This window comes from Halichoerus grypus, chromosome 2 (genome assembly GCF_964656455.1).
Source record: "Halichoerus grypus chromosome 2, mHalGry1.hap1.1, whole genome shotgun sequence".
Classification (NCBI taxonomy): Eukaryota; Metazoa; Chordata; class Mammalia; order Carnivora; family Phocidae; genus Halichoerus; species Halichoerus grypus.
This window is the reverse complement of record NC_135713.1, coordinates 30,544,615-30,563,840: the sequence shown is the minus strand read 5'-3', so window position 1 is coordinate 30,563,840 and position 19,226 is coordinate 30,544,615. Positions and strand designations below refer to the sequence as shown.

General features: G+C 35.3%; 1 protein-coding gene across 5 annotated transcripts in view; it reads left to right on the top strand.

Moving 5' to 3' along the window:
• Positions 1-4,037, top strand: part of FYB1 (FYN binding protein 1) — a 148,067-nt gene extending 144,030 nt beyond the window's left edge. For all 5 annotated transcript variants that reach the window (XM_036111105.2, XM_078066674.1, XM_036111106.2 and 2 more), the window contains 2 exons: positions 1,368-1,399; positions 2,188-4,037. In XM_036111105.2, coding sequence (XP_035966998.2) covers positions 1,368-1,399; positions 2,188-2,210 — 55 coding nt within the window. In that variant the 3' untranslated portion in view covers positions 2,211-4,037. The remainder of the gene's footprint in view (positions 1-1,367; positions 1,400-2,187) is intronic.
• Positions 4,038-19,226: the final 15,189 nt, after the last annotated feature.

The window sequence follows — 19,226 nt, the reverse complement described above, 5'->3', positions numbered from 1 at the left end:
TACAGGATGATGAAGAGAGAATTTAAAAAGTATACTCTAAGTAATTATTGGTTCACTATCTATTGACGTGAATACTTAATAAATGTGTATTGAATGAATGATAGCAAGATCTATTCTCTTTGCATTTGTACCAGATCTCCAGTAGCCAACCCTCCCTTAATCTCAGAGAAAGGATCCAAACAGAAGACATAGGCAGCTCACAACATCTGCCGTAGTTGGCAGCAACTTGGAGGGCCTGCTGCTGCTTCCATGATGAAAGCAGACATAGTACTGGAACCAAAAGTGGGTCTGGTCAAGGTGACAGTCACCTTACACTAGTCACTGAACTTTGAGACTGTAATCTACATTTCAAGGCTATATTCGCCATTTATAAAATTTCTATTTTAATTACTTGTATGTCATTCTCTCCTCCATTAGATTATAAGCTTCTTAAAATCAAAGCTTGTGTCTTACTCATGATTATATCTCCTCGTACATCGGAGGGACTCGGTGGGTAAGGTGTGGAGAGCAGAATATTTTACAAAGATTCAGGACCAAGTACAACCAAAATGTGTAAAAGTAGCCAGAGCTATTATTATGCATCAGCCTATAACCATAAACATTTTTAGAATTACATAAGAATCACCATACTAACCATATCTTGGCTACTCATTTTGAAACTAATATTTATGTATTTTATAATTAATATTTAGAAATTTTAATTAGAAACATGCAGAAATAATGCACCCATTTCTTATGCCAAATATTATTCTATCTCTTTTTTAATATTATTCTATTTCATTCAACATTTGAAGTTCAAGTGAAAGTATAAATCTGATTATTAACAAATACAAAGAATCCATTAGGGGAGCACCTGGCTGGCTCAGTCAGAGGACAATGTGACTCTTGATCTCCGGTCCTGAGTTCAAGCCCCATGTGGGGTATAGACATTACCTAAAAAAAAAAAAAAAAAACTCCATTAGGGCCCCAAGTGGAGTATTGTGCCATGATTTTTCAGTTTGTTCAGTTCAATAAGCACTTCTTACAACATACAGCTCCGTCCTAGGCTCATGGTTGGGTCTAAAGGTGAATAAAGCATGGTGTATGCTCTTGAGGCATGTTTCCAATATTCCATATGTCTATGATATGGAATAAGTTGTGGGTTTTTTGGTTACTTTAGAATAGAACAGAGAATTAGGTTAAACCAATAAAAGATGATGCAGATGAGCATGAAATTTCTTCCCACTTATAAATTCACATTTAACTTCTCACCCTTAAATGCTTAATTGTGTCCCATAAAATCGTATTACTAACTTTTTAATCTAAATATTGCCTTAATGTTAAGAAGATATTTTCTTTAAAATAAAAATTTTTTTCTACATTTACAGTGATGGAGAGATCTATGATGATATTGCTGATGGTAAGTCCCACATGGCACCCACCACCAAAAACAATTAACAGTGAATTTACTGCTCTTACAAATACTAAAAATAGCTTGCTGGATTAATTAGAACTTTCCAATCTGATCAGAATTTGAATCACTTGAAAATGTTAGGAAAGGTAAATGCTCTGGTATAATTTAAGAAAATTATTTTTGCACATGACTGGAAATCAAGGAAGAATCTTATTTATTTTCTTTGAAAACAGAAGTATGAAAATAGTGAATTTTTCATTATACCATTAATCTTAATACGAATTACTTTCATCCACAAAAATATGTATACTTGACCAATTAGTAGGTACTTATTTCATAACCTATAATACTCACTAGTATTCTTTTAGCATCACATATTTACAAATTACAATCTAAAAAATTAATCTCATCTGAAATGGCACATAGAGTTACTCATGTGGCCTTTTAGTTTCCTTTTAAAATTATGATTCTTACTGATATTTAATATCTTCAATCTCATTTAGGATAACTACCAAAAAGTATGTTTAATTAAGTGCCAGATAAAATAATCCTGAGTCTCATTTTGATAAAGAATAAATCTGTCTAGAAACTTCATTAGAATTAAATACTGAGCAATGAAAGTTAAATACATATATGGTCTTCCATGTAACTACTTTTTCACAAAGTGAGCCAATTCTACATTTTTTTTTAATCCTAAACTGGGAGAGTGTAAATCACCCACGTTTCTAACCTTGGAACACTTAGAAGCTATGTGTTTTGTATAACTCTATTGAAATTTGTATTTTTTTTTTCAGGTTGCATCTATGACAATGACTAGGTCTTGGCCTTGTTCATTCTGTTATGTACATTTGATGCCAAAATGAAGTCTGAGTTTTAATGGACATGTGATTGGATATCATAGAAAATGAATGCACACAACTACTTGTTACCATTTGTTATACAATTCTGATTATCTTTATGAAGTTTTGAAACTTTGGACTTAGAAAGTGATCATAACATCTTGGAAGACTGCATCGAAGAGATGTAAGAATTACTAAGTATTCCATTTCTGCCTCAGCTGCAGTTATGAAGGCGCTTCTTTTAGACCATCAGTAGACAGCGTCCCCTCCCTAAAAAGAAAAAAAAATTGAGAAGAAATGACTGTGTTGTCTAAAGAAATATGAGGAGGAAGAATAAAGAAATAAGGGGAGCCTGGGTGGCTCAGTCGTTAAGCGTCTGCCTTCAGCTCAGGTCACGATCCCAGGGTCCTGGGATCGAGCCCCACATCGGGCTCCCTGCTCAGCGGGAAGCTTGCTTCTCCCTCTCCCACTCCCCCTGCTTGTGTTCCCTCTCTCACTGTCTCTCTCTCTCTGTCAAAAAATAAATTAAAAAAAATTAAAAAAAAAATAAAAGGAAGAAAATACTAAAACATTCTATAAGAAGGAAAACTATTTTCTGAACCTCTAATTATGATTGTATCTTATATTCTTTATTCAAATTATCTATCTTTAAAGGGGCACAACTGTCTCCTCTCTTGCTGGTGGGATCAATGTTTTAAAAATTACATTGGTAGCCGAACTTGTGTATAAAGATGGTCCCTGTTTATTAATTGTGAATATATGTTAATTATTTGATAAGAATGTATGCATTTGGTGTGCACACTTAAGATTGAAACTGTAGAAGAGTCAAAAATCAGTTTTCTTTTTGCAGATTCATCCGCTAACAGTTTAATCATGTGCTCTGTTTAAAGTACTGTTGGAACTAGAGTAGATAAGAATGAGGATTACCCTAAAATTATGAAGAATGGAAGATGGACTTTGAAATTAATTAGGCTTTTATGGCACCTCTTTACTATGAAGACTCTTTTGAAGGTTTTTGCTTTTCAATTACTTCTGTGGAACTTTTTTTTAACCACTTTACTGGAAAGTTGGCCTAGTGTTTGGACTAGAATGTTTCTTACTCATACATACTCTTTCCCAAAGCAACTCCAAACAAAATGTGAAGCATTTGGATTCCAAATGCTAAGAACACTAAAGACCATGATACAAAATGCAAAACCCTAACACCCAAGAAAATGGCATGTTAGGTAATTTTTTCACAACTTCAGGAATAGTCCAATCCTAAAGCCGGCTCTACTGCTAATGAACCATGATGTGATATTGGGTAACCTCCCAGTTTCCTCATCTGCAAATTACAGGATTAGACAAAATCAGTTTTTCCCAACATTTTTATGACCAGTTACCTCAAACTTCTATAATCCTTCCCCCAACCCCAAATCCCGTATTTCAGAAACCTTTGTGTATCTTTAAAACTCATTGATTAAATAATGATTAATGCATTTTCCATATTTTAATATTGCAAAGGCCCATTGGAGCTTCTGAAGAGTGGCCCCACGGAATTGAAATCATTTCAAATCATTGTAACCTCAGCCTTCATATGGGTAAAGTGTGATTTCCATTTGGTGTGTTAAAATTTGAAAATAGATCGTCAAAAAAAAAAAGAAAGGAAGAAAAGAAACCATCAACCTTTATTGCTCAATTTATAGAGTCTGGAAGTCTAAGCCCCCACATTAGAAACCAATGATGTCAAAGTCCCCCTCCAATTATGAAATACTTTGATGTCTACTTTTTGATAGGCTAAGCCAATAAATGCTAATATGATGAAATTATTTTAATAGATAAATTACATGGTTCAAAAGTATTTTTAGTTTTGTTAAATTTGGTAGCAAATATACATAATACACTGACAGTATATCTCCAGTTATTACTTCCTGATTGAGAAAAACATAAGTTCAATACACTATCAGTTTTTAAAATTCCAAATTAAACCAAGAGAATATTTTAGAGTTTTGGGCTATACACCAAGAAACAGGCACAGACATGCGTACAAAAGATTTATGTAATAGATAATCATCTTAATATAAAAGACATATTTGACATTAATTTTAATATACTAAATATTATTTCTGTTATAGTTTTATGTATGGAATTTTGTCACATGAGAAGAGCTACAAATAAATAATACCTTCAGCAGATAACTTCGCCTCCTACTTCATCAAGAAATTGAGGTCATCAAACTTTCTCTCCCATAATTTGGTCCCACATCTGCAAAGTCTTTCTCTAAGCCCAATCTTACCTGTTTTTGCTTCAGCCTCAGAGGATGGAGTACTTCCTGTTCAAGACTGAACCTTCCATTAGTGTCCCTCATGCTTTCCGTCCTATTTCGAATGACAATGAAATAACCAAGCACAATTCCCTTCAACTTCCAACGACGTTTAACCTTAACCCATGTTCAGACATTGTCCCAAGGAATAAGATGTCACTCCTCAAAGCCATTGCCTTTATCCAATTTCTTCTTCTTTCTTTCTCTGAAGTCTTCTTCCTTCACAATTACCTAATTCTCTCTCACACACAAACACACACACAAAGTCCCCGCCCAGCTTTTCCCCCATTCCCTTCTTCTCTTCCTTTTTTTTTAACTTCTTCCATTGTGCAGATTCCCTCCTCTAGGCTTACAACATACTGAAGTTCTTCTCATTCAAAAAACAACAGAAAGCCTTGCCTTGAATCCAAACATCCCTCAAACTACAACCCATTTCTGTCTTCTATCTTCCTTTTCTCATCCCATTGTCTTAAAACGGTAGGGTGCATTTGGCACGAGGAGAATACTACACCTCACAGACCCCCAACTATGGGAAGCTTAACTCACCAAAGGTCCTGCGTTCTACACTCTGACTCCTGTCTCCACAGTTGTGCCCACACCAGGCTTCCCAGAGACGGCTCCTAGCCAATGACTGAGCATGGCAGTCCTTCTCTTGAAAGACACAGAAGACCTCAGGTGGCGGGCTGTGGTCTGAAGACTCCCCGACTGCCTTGCCAAAACTTCCTTACCCTGCATAGTACTCTGAGATGTTTCTTCCCAACATTCCTCCCCCCCCCACATTAGGGTCGGACTCTCTGATGGGTTCCTCCAGCCTTCCCTGACTCGCTCCCCGTTTCCTCTCACACATACATTCTTCCATTTTTTTGTAATGTCAGCCATTTATGATGGGAAATAAATCAGATGAAGCACAGACCACACTATAGCTCTCCAACTTGCCAATAATGAGGAACCTTTTCATGGGGGTGAGTGATGGACAAACCTCATTTAGTATCTAGGACAGCCAGATTGCATTTCTGTTAGAAGCACCAAATGCCCTTGAGAGGTCTAGGAGGAATGTAATCATAAAAAACTAAGGCTGCTTGCTGCACCACGAACTCCTCAGCACCTGATGGGATGAAAATGCCATGACCTGGAATAGAAATTTAAAGTCAAATGATGGTTTGGGATTTGCCCAGCTGAGAATAATATTCAATAGCTGATACAGGCTATTGGCAGACAGGTTCTTACTACCAAAGAAGAAGACAGAAATACCCTCTATGACCACCTTCTTATATCAGTTCTTAGAAACAGATCTTTGAAATGATGTAATATTTTTCAAAAACTTCAATTAAGTTGATGAAGAATTTTATTCAGGCATGTAAATTATCTCTTCCTTTTCAAACTCATGATCTTACACATGCCGTCAGATATGGAAGCTTGACTCTTCATCACCTCTGTAGGAGCGGTATTGAAAGTAAAACTTTTTAAGGTAGGATGAAATTGAGGTTATTGTTCTTTAGCTAACATGATATGCTTGTTAGAGCTTCACCCTATATGGTAGAAGCTGTGTTAAGAAAAGCACTGAAATGCTGTTGCCACCCACATGCCTCAGGGGACCAGAGGTTTGTGTTTTTTGTGTGTTTTTTGTGGTTTTTTGTTTTTGTTTGTTTTGGTTTGGTTTTGGTTTCTTGTCTTTAATATGTATAGATCTAAAAGAGGTGCAGTAAGCTATCATGGTTACTAACCTCCAAGATCTAAATAAATGTACAGGTCTAGAAAACCAAAACCACAAGGTATTAAAAGTTTTTGTGCATTTGTCTAGAAGAAAAACAATAGAAAAATCTCTCCTAATGGTAACATAACTGCAGAAATAGACATACTCAGAAGGTATCTTAGATTGGGTCCTCCAGAAGCTGAGCTTGAGACTAGAATTCTTGTGTGAGGGATTTGTTGAGGGGGCTCGGTAGGAAAAAAAAAACAAAAACCTGTAAGAATGAGGAAGCCGGATAGCACAGGGGTAGAAGTTGGGCAAAGATATGTATCTAGCTGCAGCCTATGCTTAGCCTGATTTCAGAAGAAAGAATTGGAGCAAGAGGGGCTCCACTGAATTACCCCATTCCCCCGAGGGCACATGATGTGATGAGTGCTGGGTGTTATATGCAACTGATGAATTATTGAACTCTATGTCTGGAACTTATGATGTACCATATGTTTGCTAATTGAATTTATATTTTTAAAAAAAGATTGAATCAGAAAGAAAGAAAATGATCAGTTGAGGACTAAATCTGGTAACTGAAAATTATCCTAAGATTCTGTTGAGACAAAATTTTGGACTAAGGGACAAACATTTCTATTTTAAAATGTTTATAAAACAAGATTCATCACTATTGGGGGGGGGAAGAAGGGCTCCATTGAGTCAGCTGTCCTGAGGCAAGGGAGCTGGGCTTGTATCTCCCCATCAGCAGTCACTGGTTACCAGAGGCTTCCTCTCCCAACCTCAATCTCCTATGTGTCTGTATCTGTGGGCAACACTGCCTCTTGGGCTGAGAGAAATTCTCTGAAGTAAGGTGCAGCTGTGAGTTTCAGCAACCAATTCTTACAGCAGCTGAGGGATGGGTGCACCTGCCTGTAAAAGTTACCAGGGGTAGATCAGAAGTAAATTTCCTGCAGAAATGGTGGGCTTTCTCATCAAATAGGAAGGGACATAAAAGCGTGTATTTTATGGACCAAACACTAAAGCTGGCCTTCTCCGCATCATTAAGGGGTTGCCCCGGCTTGTCAAGGTCCTGTCAACGTCCTGAATCATTTCAGTGGCAATGTCACCTAAGTCACCAATCTTACACTGGTAAGTATGTTGAGAGGCAGTTGAAAGATGAATGTTCATTATAAGTCTATTTATTACTATTCTATGTTTCTCACTTGTTTATTCAAAAGGTAAAATCATCCAATCTCAGTATTTGAGTCAATTCCTTATACATGCTGCATTTTCACTGTCATGCCCACCATCTATTAGCATTTATTGAGTGCTTACTGTGTGCTAGACACTGTGCCGAGTGCTATGAGCCTTGTCCTATTTAAACCTTATATCAACCCTATCAAGTCAGGCTCAGAGGAAATGAGACTTAGATGTGACATATGCTTTGCCCAAGTTTCATGAACATGCTCAAGATCTTGTTATTGTGATATCCTGTCTTCCATGTGTATGATACACACTTCTCTCCACTCCTAAATAATAATAATGATAATGATAATTCTTAGTGAGATACAAAGAAACCAGGATTTAGGAAAATTGTTGGCTCTTTTTCATTATGATGCAGACGACAAGCAGAAATGTTAGTGTTGAATAAGGTACAGAACCCAGTTTCAAGAGAGAGATTTATAAGACTAATATATATATTTAATTAATGTTAATTTTAGAGAATATGAGCTGTGAAGTCTATCATAACTTCAGGAAAAAAATGGTAACAACGTATTGTGACTGACCCTTTAACTAACATACCAGAATTTACATATTCAGAGTAGTATCATCCTTCAAACTAGTAAATTATAAGGCTCCACCCTTATTTCATTGGTTTGTATTAGATAAGATTTATTATTATGCCAGAAAAGGAGGAATTCCACTTTCAAATTGCCTTTAGTACTTAGGAAAAATTTATTTGTAATATCTTTGTTATCAATATATCATAAATGTTTATCCTTTGAAAATGGATTCAATTTTTACAAACAGCCTAAAACCATTTAGAACCTCATCTGGTGTATAAGGTGGGTGAACAAACAGGGCAATGCTCTGTGAAATTGAGTTATGACCATAAGTTAATGACAGTTTTGTGCTCATCATAAATTCCCCCTCACCTTTCTTTGTCTCTAAAGATAAACTTTAGTGAATGTTCTATTTTTCAGTTTATAATACTAACATAAAAGCTTTGCATTTTCCTTCAGTCACCTTTCAAACATTAATTTTCTCATTAAATAAAATACTATGAGTACATTAAAAGATCCCTGTGTATGTCATCACAGTTTTACTCCTTCCTTCCCTCCTTCTCAGAGAAAACCAGTACCTGATTTTGGTGTTTCTCGTCCCTTTGTATTTCTTTATATTTCCCTTACATATGTATATATCTTTTAAAATGTTTCAATTATTAATTTTTTATATCTTAGTCGTATGTGCTTTTCTGCAACCTGCTTTTGTCACTTCTCATTATGTTTGGGAAAGGTGTAGCGAGCATTCTATTACTAAAGAAGCCGCAGATATTTCTGTTTTTCTACTAAAGTCATGTTAGGGGGCGCCTGGGTGGCTCAGTTGGTTCAGCAGTTAAGCGGTTAAGCATCTGCCTTGGCTCAGGTCCTGATTCCAGCTCAGCAGGGAGTCTGCTTTTCCCTCTCCCTCTGCTCCTCCTCCCACTCACATGCTCTCTCTCTCTCTCAAGTAAATAAAAAGATAAAATCTTTAAAAAAAAAAAAAAGTCATGTTAGTTTGCTCCCAACTTCTGCTATCGTAAACAATGTTACTATGGACACTCATGTTGGAATTTCCCCAGGTGTATGAGGGTTTCTCTATGACATATGCCCAGGATTGGAACTGCTAAATGGTAGAATACCCACATCCTCCCCTTGAATAGGTATTGCCCAATGTTTTTTGTGTCTTACTTAAGAAACTCTTAGCTTTACCGGCTCATGAAGATATCCTATATTTCCTTCCAAGAGTTTTAAAGTTTTGCTTTCACTTTATTTATTTTTTTTATTTTATTATGTTGTGTTAATCACCATACATTACACCATTAGTTTTTGATGTAGTGTTCCATGATTCATTGTTTGCGTATAACACCCAGTGCTCCGTTCAACACGTGTCCTCCTTAATACCCATCACCAGGCTAACCCATCCCCCCACCCCCTCCCCTCTAGAACCCTCAGTTTGTTTCTCAGAGTCCATAGTCTCTCATGGTTCATCTCCCCCTCCAATTTCCTCCCCTTCATTTTTCCCTTCCTGCTATCTTCTTTTTTTTTTTTTTAACATATAATGTATTCTTTGTTTCAGAGGTACAGGTCCGTGATTCAACGGTCTTACACAATTCACAGCGCTCACCATAGCACCCTCCCCAATGTCTATCACCCAGCCACCCCATCCCTCCCACCCCACCCCCCACTCCAGCAACCCTCAGTTTGTTTCCTGAGTTTAAGAGTTCCTCCTATCAGTGAGATCATATGATACATGTCTTTCTCTGATTGACTTATTTCGCTCAGCATATTTAAATTCTTTGAACCCATCTGGAAATAACAGTCTTTTTTTTCTCCTCAGAGAAGCAGTTCCTCCAAGCCATTTTTTTGACAGGGCTAACCCTCTGCACAATATGCAAAGCCAACTGTGTATCAGATCCCGAGGTTCCATTCATGCCTGCAACTGCTGTGAGACTCATTCCTAGGACCGCACCACTGCGTTTATTTCCACTATATTCCTGCTGAGCATCGCTTGCTACTGGACCAAGTCTTTGAGCACTTTTTACATAAAAGTTTAGACTTCAGTAGCATCAATATAGTACTAAAAGAGAATTCATAATAGTTTTTAAACTCTCACAATTGTGGCAGTAATTTTTAAATTACTATTAGAAGGAGTTAGTAAGAGAAAAGTAAAAACATAAATTAGTTCAGCAAAGTTCATGCAGAATATTAGACATAATTTGTGAAAATGTAAAGTAGCAAAATATTCTTCCAAAAAAAAATCATTTATCTGATTCCATGTTGACCAAGTACCTTCTGGTTACTAACTCAGTTTCCCAGGTGTATCTGGAAAGAGGGTGAGCCTGGGTGACTCAGTCGTTGAGAGTCTACCTTCGGCTCAGGTCATGATCCCAGGGTCCTGGGATCGAGTCCCACATTGGGCTCCCTGCTCAGCGGGGAGTCTGCCTCTCCCTCTCCTGCTCCCCCTGCTTGTGCTCTCTCTCTCTGTCAAATAAATAAATAAAATCTAAAAAAAAGAAAGAAAGAAAGAGTGTACTGTAGTAGAATGGAAACAGATACTTCCGTCTGAGAAAGTTATTCCACTTACAAACTGCTTCCTTAAACAAAAGATTCTCATGAATGTATGTTATAGAGGGACCTTCAGGAAAATTCTAAAATAAGTTATGAAAACCACTGGCGCCAACAATGTAATGATTTTTCCTTCTTTTGACGGAAAACATGGACTCTCACAGATTGTGGCCTTTGTTTTTAACATTGGCTGAGCCATGGTCCTACAGCTCCTCTCTTAATTGACAGATGTATCTCTACACTGACGGTGAATAAAAACACAAGCAAACTACTTTTTTGATACTCTTTTCTAGGGAATCCTGCTTACTTCCTCTTCTGTGCTTGCTCTTTTCAATATGTCTCTTCGCAAGAAAATCAAGTTTGAATAGTATTCATCAAGAGAGGAGTGTGCCTAAACTAACAATAATTAAGGAAGTGTGTTGGAATCTCCCACTGTGATGGCTACAAGTCAATTTCTCTATTTCTATCACTTACTGAGACTATTTTATTAAGTGCATATGAATTTGTAATTTGAAGTCTTCTTTATAATTAAGGCTTTTTTCACTATATTGGGACATTTTCAATCACTAATTACGGTTTTTGACTTAGCCTATTTTCTCTGATATTAATACAGCTACTGAGCTGTCTTTCATCTTATATATCATTTCTATCTTTTCATTTTTAACTTTTTTTTTATTTTGTGTATCTCTAGGAAACACCATACAGTTGGATTTTTAAAATTAATCTAACAATTTCTGTCTTTTAACTGATAAACTCACAATTAAGTATACATATTTAGAATTGTTTCCTATTTTACATTGTCCTTTTTATTTGTTAGGTTTCTTCCTATGTGTCCTTGTTCTCCTTCTTGTCTTTTTTGGAGGCTGATTTATTTCTTCCTTTCTTGATTTTCTTCGTTCATTCCCATCACCCCACTTCACTCACATGCACGTTCTATACTGTACACTTTGTTGCTCTTCTTTTAGTGGTTCTTCTTATATTTTTTTCTGCATACTTCACAAAATCTAAGATTGATCATTTACTTAACCCCTCCCTCAAACAACATGAGAGCTTTAGAATTATTTAACTAAGATCACTCACTCCTAAATAGCAAGCTAATACTGTCCAATATTTTCTTACCTTTTTAATCCCAATATTTAAATATTATTATTAAATGTAGACTATATTTGGTTAAATGTGTCTACATGATTTACCAATTTCTTTACTCATCATTCTTTCTTATATTTCAGACTATCTTTCCAGGGCCATTTTCTTCTTCTTGAAATACATATAATGAAAGCTTCAATAGTCATGTCATTTGAGGTAAACACTGCCATTTTTTGATTATCTAAAAATGTCTTTATTTTTCATATTATTTAAAGACAGATTTTTTTTTAGGCACAGAAATTTTGGTTGACAGTTTTATTTGTTTACCACTTTAAAGATAATTTTTCTGTCTTCTGGCATCTATTATATCTGCAAAGGAGACTACAATTATTCCAATTGTGGTTCTTGTAGGTTGTCTTTCTTCTGCAACTGCTTTTAAGATTTCTTTGTCTTTGTCTTCACTATATAGTGTCTAGGTGTGGATTTCCTTTTATTTTTCCTGATTGGCATATATTTTCCCTCCCATAATTGCTAATTTTGTCTTTCACAAATCCCAGAAAATGTAAGCTACAATCTCTTTAAATATTGCATCTTTTCAGTCTCTCAATTATTTCCTTCTGGGAATCCTATTTTAAAGTATGTTAGACTTTCTCATACTACACTCCATATATTTTCTATCCCTTGGAATAATGGTTTTTGTTATTTTCATTTTTTACTGATGTAGAAATTATGTACAGGTAAATTTGACCCTTTAAATATACAGTTTTGTAAGTTTAACAAACACACAGTGTCATATAACCACCACTATAAATAAAAAATAGAACCATTTCATCACTTCTAAAAATTTCCCTATGCCATGTTGTCATCAGTCAAAAGTAAAGGCAACGAAAAGGAAAATAAACAATTAGGACTACATCAAAATTAAAAGCTTCTGCACAGCGAAAGAAACCATCAACAAAATGAAAAGGCAACCTATGAAATGGGAGAAAATATTTGCAAACTACATATCTAATAAGAAGTTAATACCCAAAATGTACAAGGAACTCACACTGCTCACTAGCAAAAAAAGAAATAAAACAAAACAAAATAAACCAAACCCAAAACAGAACAAAAAATTATTTATTTAACCCAATTTAAAAATGAGTAAAAGATGTCAGTAGACATTTTTCCTAAGAAGACATACAAATGACCAACAAGTACATGAAAAGATGCTCAACATCACTAATCATCAGGAACATACAAATTAAAACCACAATGGGATATTACCTCATACCTGTTAGGATGTCTCTTATCAAAAGGACAAGAGATAAGAAATACTGGCTAGGATATGAAAAAAAGGAAATTTGCATACTGTTGATGGGAATGTAAACTGGTACAGCCAAGATGGAAAACAATATGGTAGTTCCTCAAGAAATTAAAAATAAAACTACCATATGATCCAGCAATTCCACTTCTGGGTATATATCCAAAGGAAACAAATCATTATCTTAAAGAGATACCTGTACTCGCATGTTCATGCAGCATTGTTCACAATAACCAAGGTATAAAAACAATTTAAGTGTCTTTATACATCTAATAATATTTATTATCCAGCCTTTTTTTTTTTTTAAAGATTTTATTTATTTATTCATAAGAGACAGAGAGAGAGAGAGGGAGAAGCAGGCTCCCGCTGAGCAGGGAGCCCAATGCGGGACTCGATCCCAGGACCCTGGGATCATGACCTGAGCTGAAGGCAGACGCTTAACCATCTGAGCCACCCAGGTGCCCATTATCCAGCCTTTAAAAAGAAGAAAATCCTATCATTTGCAACAACATGAATGAAATTGGAGGGCATTATGCTAAGTGAAATAACCCAGACAGAGAAAAACAAATACTGTAAGATCCCACTTATATGTGGAATCTAAAAACCAAACCCAAAGAAACAGAGAGTAGGTTGGTGATTGCCAAAAACTGGAGGGTGAGGGAAATAGAGAGAGGCTGGTGAAAGGCTACAATCTTTCAGTTATAAGAGGAATAACTTATTCCTGACTGGCTCAGTCCATGGAGCATGTGACTCTTGATCTCATAGTCGTGAGTTTGAGCCCCACGTTGGGTGTAGAGATTACTTAAAATAAATAAATTCAATTTTTAAAAAGAGGAACAAGGTCTGGGCGCCTGGGTGGCTCAGTTGGTTAAGCGACTGCCTTTGGCTCAGGTCATGATCCTGGAGTCCCTGGATCGAGTCCCGCATCGGGCTCCCTGCTCAGCAGGGAGTCTGCTTCTCCCTCTGACCCTCCCCCCTCTCATGTGCTCTCTTTCTCTCTCAAATAAATAAATAAAATCTTTATTAAAAAAAAGAGGAACAAAGTCTGAGAAACTAATGTATAATATGATGACTATAGATGATAATACCATATTGTGTAATTGAAATTCGCTAAAACAATAGAACTTAAGTATTCTCAACAGCAATAACAACAATTATAATGGTAAATCTGTGAGGTAAGGGAGGTGTTATTAGTCAGCTTGCTGGTAGAAATCCTTTTATTTGTCAATTATACCTCAATTAAAAAAAAATTTCTCAGTCTGTAGTTTGTCTTTTTATTCTCTTAAAATTCTTTCCGGGGCGCGTGTGTGGCTCAGTCATTAAGCGTTGGGCTCCCTGCTCAGCCAGGAGTCTGCTTCTCCCTCTCCCACTCCCCCCTGCTTGTGTTCCCTTCTGGCTGTGTCTCTCTCTGTCAAATAAATAAAGAAAATCTTTTAAAAAAATTGTCTTTCCAAAAACAAAAATTCTTCCTTTTGATGAAATCCGGTCTATCAATTTTTTCTCATACTGACCATGCTTCTGGTGTCATATCTAAGAAATCTTCACCTCACCCAAGATCACAGATTTTTTTCCTGTTGTCTCATAGAAATTTTGTGGTTTGGGGTTTTATATTTAGGTCTATGATCCATTTTGAGTTAATTTTTATATAGAGTGTGGGGTGTAGATCAAGGCTCATTATTTATTATATGGCTATCCAAGTGATCCAACACCATTTATTGAAAGACTATCCTTTCTACGTTGAATTGCCTTTGTAGCTTTGTCAAAAATTAATTGAAGACATAGCTATAAATAGATACAGAGATAGAGGTAGAGATGATATAGATACAGGTGTGGAGAGATAGATCTGAGCTCGTTATTTCTGTTCAATTAACTTATGTCTAAAATTACCCTGCCTTCCCCATAGCTTTATAGTAAATCCTGAAAATAAATAATGTGGATCCTCCAACTTTGTTCTTCCTCAGTATTGTGTTGGCTATTCTACACTTTTTATCTTTCCATATAAACTTTAGAATCATTTTGTTAATACCTACAAAATAACTTCTTGAATAAGCTTTGGTATTTTGTATCTTTAAAGGAATTTTTCCCTTTGTCCTTTTAGTATCTGTAGGGTTCCATAGTAATATCCTATCTTTCTCTTTTGATATTTGTGATTTGTATCTTCTTTCTTTTCTCTTGATCAGTCTGGCTAGAGATTTATCAATTAGTTATTTCAAAGAAACAGCTTTTGACTTCATTTTTTTTTATTGACTTCCGTTTACTTGCTTTGGATTTTATTGGCTGTTCTTTTCCTAGTTTCTTAAGGTAGAAACTTAAACCACTGATATGAGACCTTCATTTTTTTTTTTTTTTTTTTTTTTTTTTTTAGTATAAGCATTTAATGCTATTCATTTCTCTGATTTAGCTCCATACCAAACATTTTGGTATGTTATATTTTCATTTCTATATAATTCAAAATACATTTTCCTTTACCTTTTAATTTCTACTTTATCCTATGGGTTAATTAGGAGTATGCTTTTTGCTGTTCAGTTTCTAAATATTTGGGACTGTTCTAGATCTTTTTGTGTTACTGATTTCTAGTTTAATTTTGTTATGGTCCAAAAACATGCTTTATATGATTTCAATTTTTCAAATTTGTTAAAATTTGTTTTATGTCCCAGATTGTGGTCTATCTTGATGAATATTCCATCTGCACTCTAAAAGAATGGGTATTCTGCTGTTGTTGAGTGTCTATAAATGTCAGTTAGGTAAAATGGTTGATAGCATTACTCAGGTCTTCTATCCGTCTATCTGCTTCTTGCTTTTGTCTATCCTTATGCCAATACCACACTGTCTTAATTACTATAGTTTTGTAGTAAGTTTTGAAATCAAGAAGTGTATAATTTACTTACTTTTAATATGGTAATTAATGTAGGAATTTCCTAGAAATTTCCTAAGTAGCAATTTATTTGTATATCTTTTTTTTTTTTAAAGATTTTATTTATTTATTTGACAGAGAGAGAGATAGCGAGAGCAGGAACACAAGCAGGGGGAATGGGAGAGGGAGAAGCAGGCTTCTTGTCGAGCAGGGAGCCCAATATGGGACTCGATCCCAGGACTCTGGGATCATGACCTGAGCCGAAGGCAGACGCTTAACGACTGAGCCACCCAGGCGCCCCTATTTGTATATCTTTTTAACCAATCATTGCATACCTTGAACTAATATTGTACTCCTTCATATATAATATGAGAACCTTTTAACAGTCTGATTTTGTCATGCATTTCACTTCTACAATTTAAACACACAATACACTGTATTGCCTTTGCTTTAAATGAGAAATTAGCTAATAATTTATTTACCTATATATAAACCATTTTGTGCATTTTTTTGTCCATTCATGTAGATCTGCATTTCCATCTGCTATTATTTCCCTTTTGGTCTGCAGAACTTGAACATTTATTTTAAAACACATCTGTTTATGACAATTTATTTCAGTTTTTTAAAATCTGAAAATTTCTTTTACTTTCATTTTTGAAGATTGATCTTATCAGATATAGAATTCTAGATTATAGGTATTTCTTTCCCTTTTTTTCACTTTAAAATTGTCATTTGATTGAGTTCTGGCTTGCATTGTTTCTGACTAGATGTCATCAGTAATTATTACTATTGCCTGTAGTTTATTTGCCTTTTGTTCTCTGATTACTTTAAAGATGTTTCTCTTTATCTTTGGTATTTGGCAATTTGACTATTATATGCCTGGGAATGGTTTTCTTTGTGTTATTTGTTTGTGACTCATTCAGCTTTTTGGATCTGTGTCTTGAAATTTTTTATCAAATTTGGAACATTTCAGCCATTGTTTCTTCAAGTCTTTTTTTCTGCTGTAATCTCTCTCTCCACTTCACTTATGAGTCCAATTACACATATTTCAGACTGTTTGATTTTTTTAAATATGGTTCTTTTTTTTTCAGTCTTTTTCTTCTGCATTCTGTCTATTGGTCTGTGTTCAATCCACTAACCACCCCCCCTTTTTTGTGTGTCCAATATGTCACCATCTAGTGGATTTTTACGTTTTTTATATTGTATTTTTTATTTATTTCTAGAATTTTTACATGGTTCTTTTTTACAGTATGCATTTCTCTAGTAAGAGCTCCATTTGATCACTACTTATGTCCTCCTTTTCTCTTAAATCTCTAACCATATTTATAAAATTCTGCTAATTTTGATGTCTGTGTTATTTCTTGGTCTGTATTCAATGACTGTTTTTTTCTCATGATGATGAATCACATTTTTCTGATTTTTCACATCTAATACAATTTTTATTATATGCTTTACATTGTAAATGCTATGTGTTTGAGAGTTTGGCTATTGCTATTTGCTTTTTAATGAGTTTCTTGGGGGGTTTTCCCCTCTTCATTAATTTACTGGAAGATCAGCTTGATCTTGTTGAGACTTGATTTTAGGTTTTGTTTGGATATGTCTATAGTAGCATTTATTTTAGGCTAGTGTAGTTTTTCCCCTAAGTTATGACAGTTTGGGGGTCTCCATGCAAACCTTTCTTTAAATTATAGCCTTCTGGGGGTTTTTAACTGAATGCTCAGGGTGTTTACCAAAGTCTCTTTACTCACGGGTTAGAACTCTATTGTCTTTGCAATCTTCCACCAACCTCTGGAACCTTCAGTTAGTTCGGAGCCCCGCCAGAGCTGCTCTCTGACAGGCCTTCCAGAATTTCACCCTCTACTTGTGCAGCTTAAAATTTAGCTAACTAATCAAGAGGATTCATATACAAATTTCTGGAGCTCCTACTCTGTACAGGTTCCTCCTCTCTAGTATTCTGCCCCTCAAATTTCAATTGCCTCCTTATGTCTGAACTTCAATCTTTCTATCCTCCATCCTACGAGACAGCTGTTCTCTATTTGGTTTCCATAGTTTTGTGTTGTGTTTTGAAAGGTAACCCCAGGCAAAAAGCCAGAAAGATTGTGGAGTTCACCTTGTTTGTTTCTTTTATTTCAAGGTCACAGTGCCACATTACCTATTGTCCAATGCCTAAAAACAGTTGTTCACATATTTTGTCTAAATGTATAGTTGTTTATTATGGGAAAGTGAATTTAATACCCATTCTCCATCATGGATGAAATCAGAAATTCTTCATTAAAAATAATCATTTCAAATATAGTTCCTTTATATTCGGTTTCTGCTCATCAGTATCTGAAGTCCGTGAGTTATAGTTTTTATTTCTACTGATTCTTCCTTATGGTGACTTTTTCCTATGAGTTTGATGATCTTTGAGTATGAACTTTTATTTGATCTTAATTTGTGAAGAGCCTAGGAGCTGATGTCCTGCATACTTTTCTCTAGAAAGGATTTGTAATTGCTACTGCTGGGAGCCAGGGGGCACTACAACTTGGGTCCACTTTGGTTCACTTCTAGGATCCTAGGCTTAATGCAGAAGTCTCATGTTTTGTTTTTCTACCTCTGGTAGAGCCTCTGTCTCAGATCATGGGTATGCAATTGGCATTTGCCCTCTAGATAACTCTGCTTTTCCAGCTTTCTATTTTCACACTGTTCCTCTAATTTTAGTATACTGTTTTGTTTTTGTTTTCTGGTGGAGGAATTTTGGAGATTTTCTTCAGCTAAAAAAAAAAAAGAAAAGAAGAAACTATTGATATATATTATGCAGATTTAACAACAGAGCAGTCATTTGGTCAGCTTTTGTAGGTAAAATTAGCATGAGTCACAGAAGGTATCCTGAGGGAAGATTGGGAGTTCTGCAACTCAGAGGAGTTACAACACTTTGCTGAAAATTTTTTCCACTTAGATATATGGCCAAGGGGCATATTTTAACTATCCATATTTTAAGGGGCATATTTTAAACTACCCTTTATCAAATGGAAACTTGGCTTAAAAGAATATTGCAAAGAAACTGTGGTATGTAACAAAAGTTACATACTTCTGTAAGTAATAAAAGCACAGTTTTAAAATATGGACACTCAGGTATCTTTACTCCTGATATTAACATTTTATCAATATCATTACAAGAAAAAAGCAATGGCAATGAAATCAGATGTCACAATGTCAGCCATAATTTTTTAAAATGGAAATTAAGGTCATGTCAAATATGAATTTATGTAGATTATCCTTTACTATTATTTGAGTCTAGGTGTATATTGTTCTTTGAGGTGTTAGCTAATGGTAGTATAAAGCTATGTGATTTGCAAAAGATATAAAAATAAACATTCAGAATATGAAGATAATTTTCTCTATTTTTTTCAATGATGTGAGACGTGATGTAGTATTGAATCCAATACTTTGGAAAAAGAGGAACT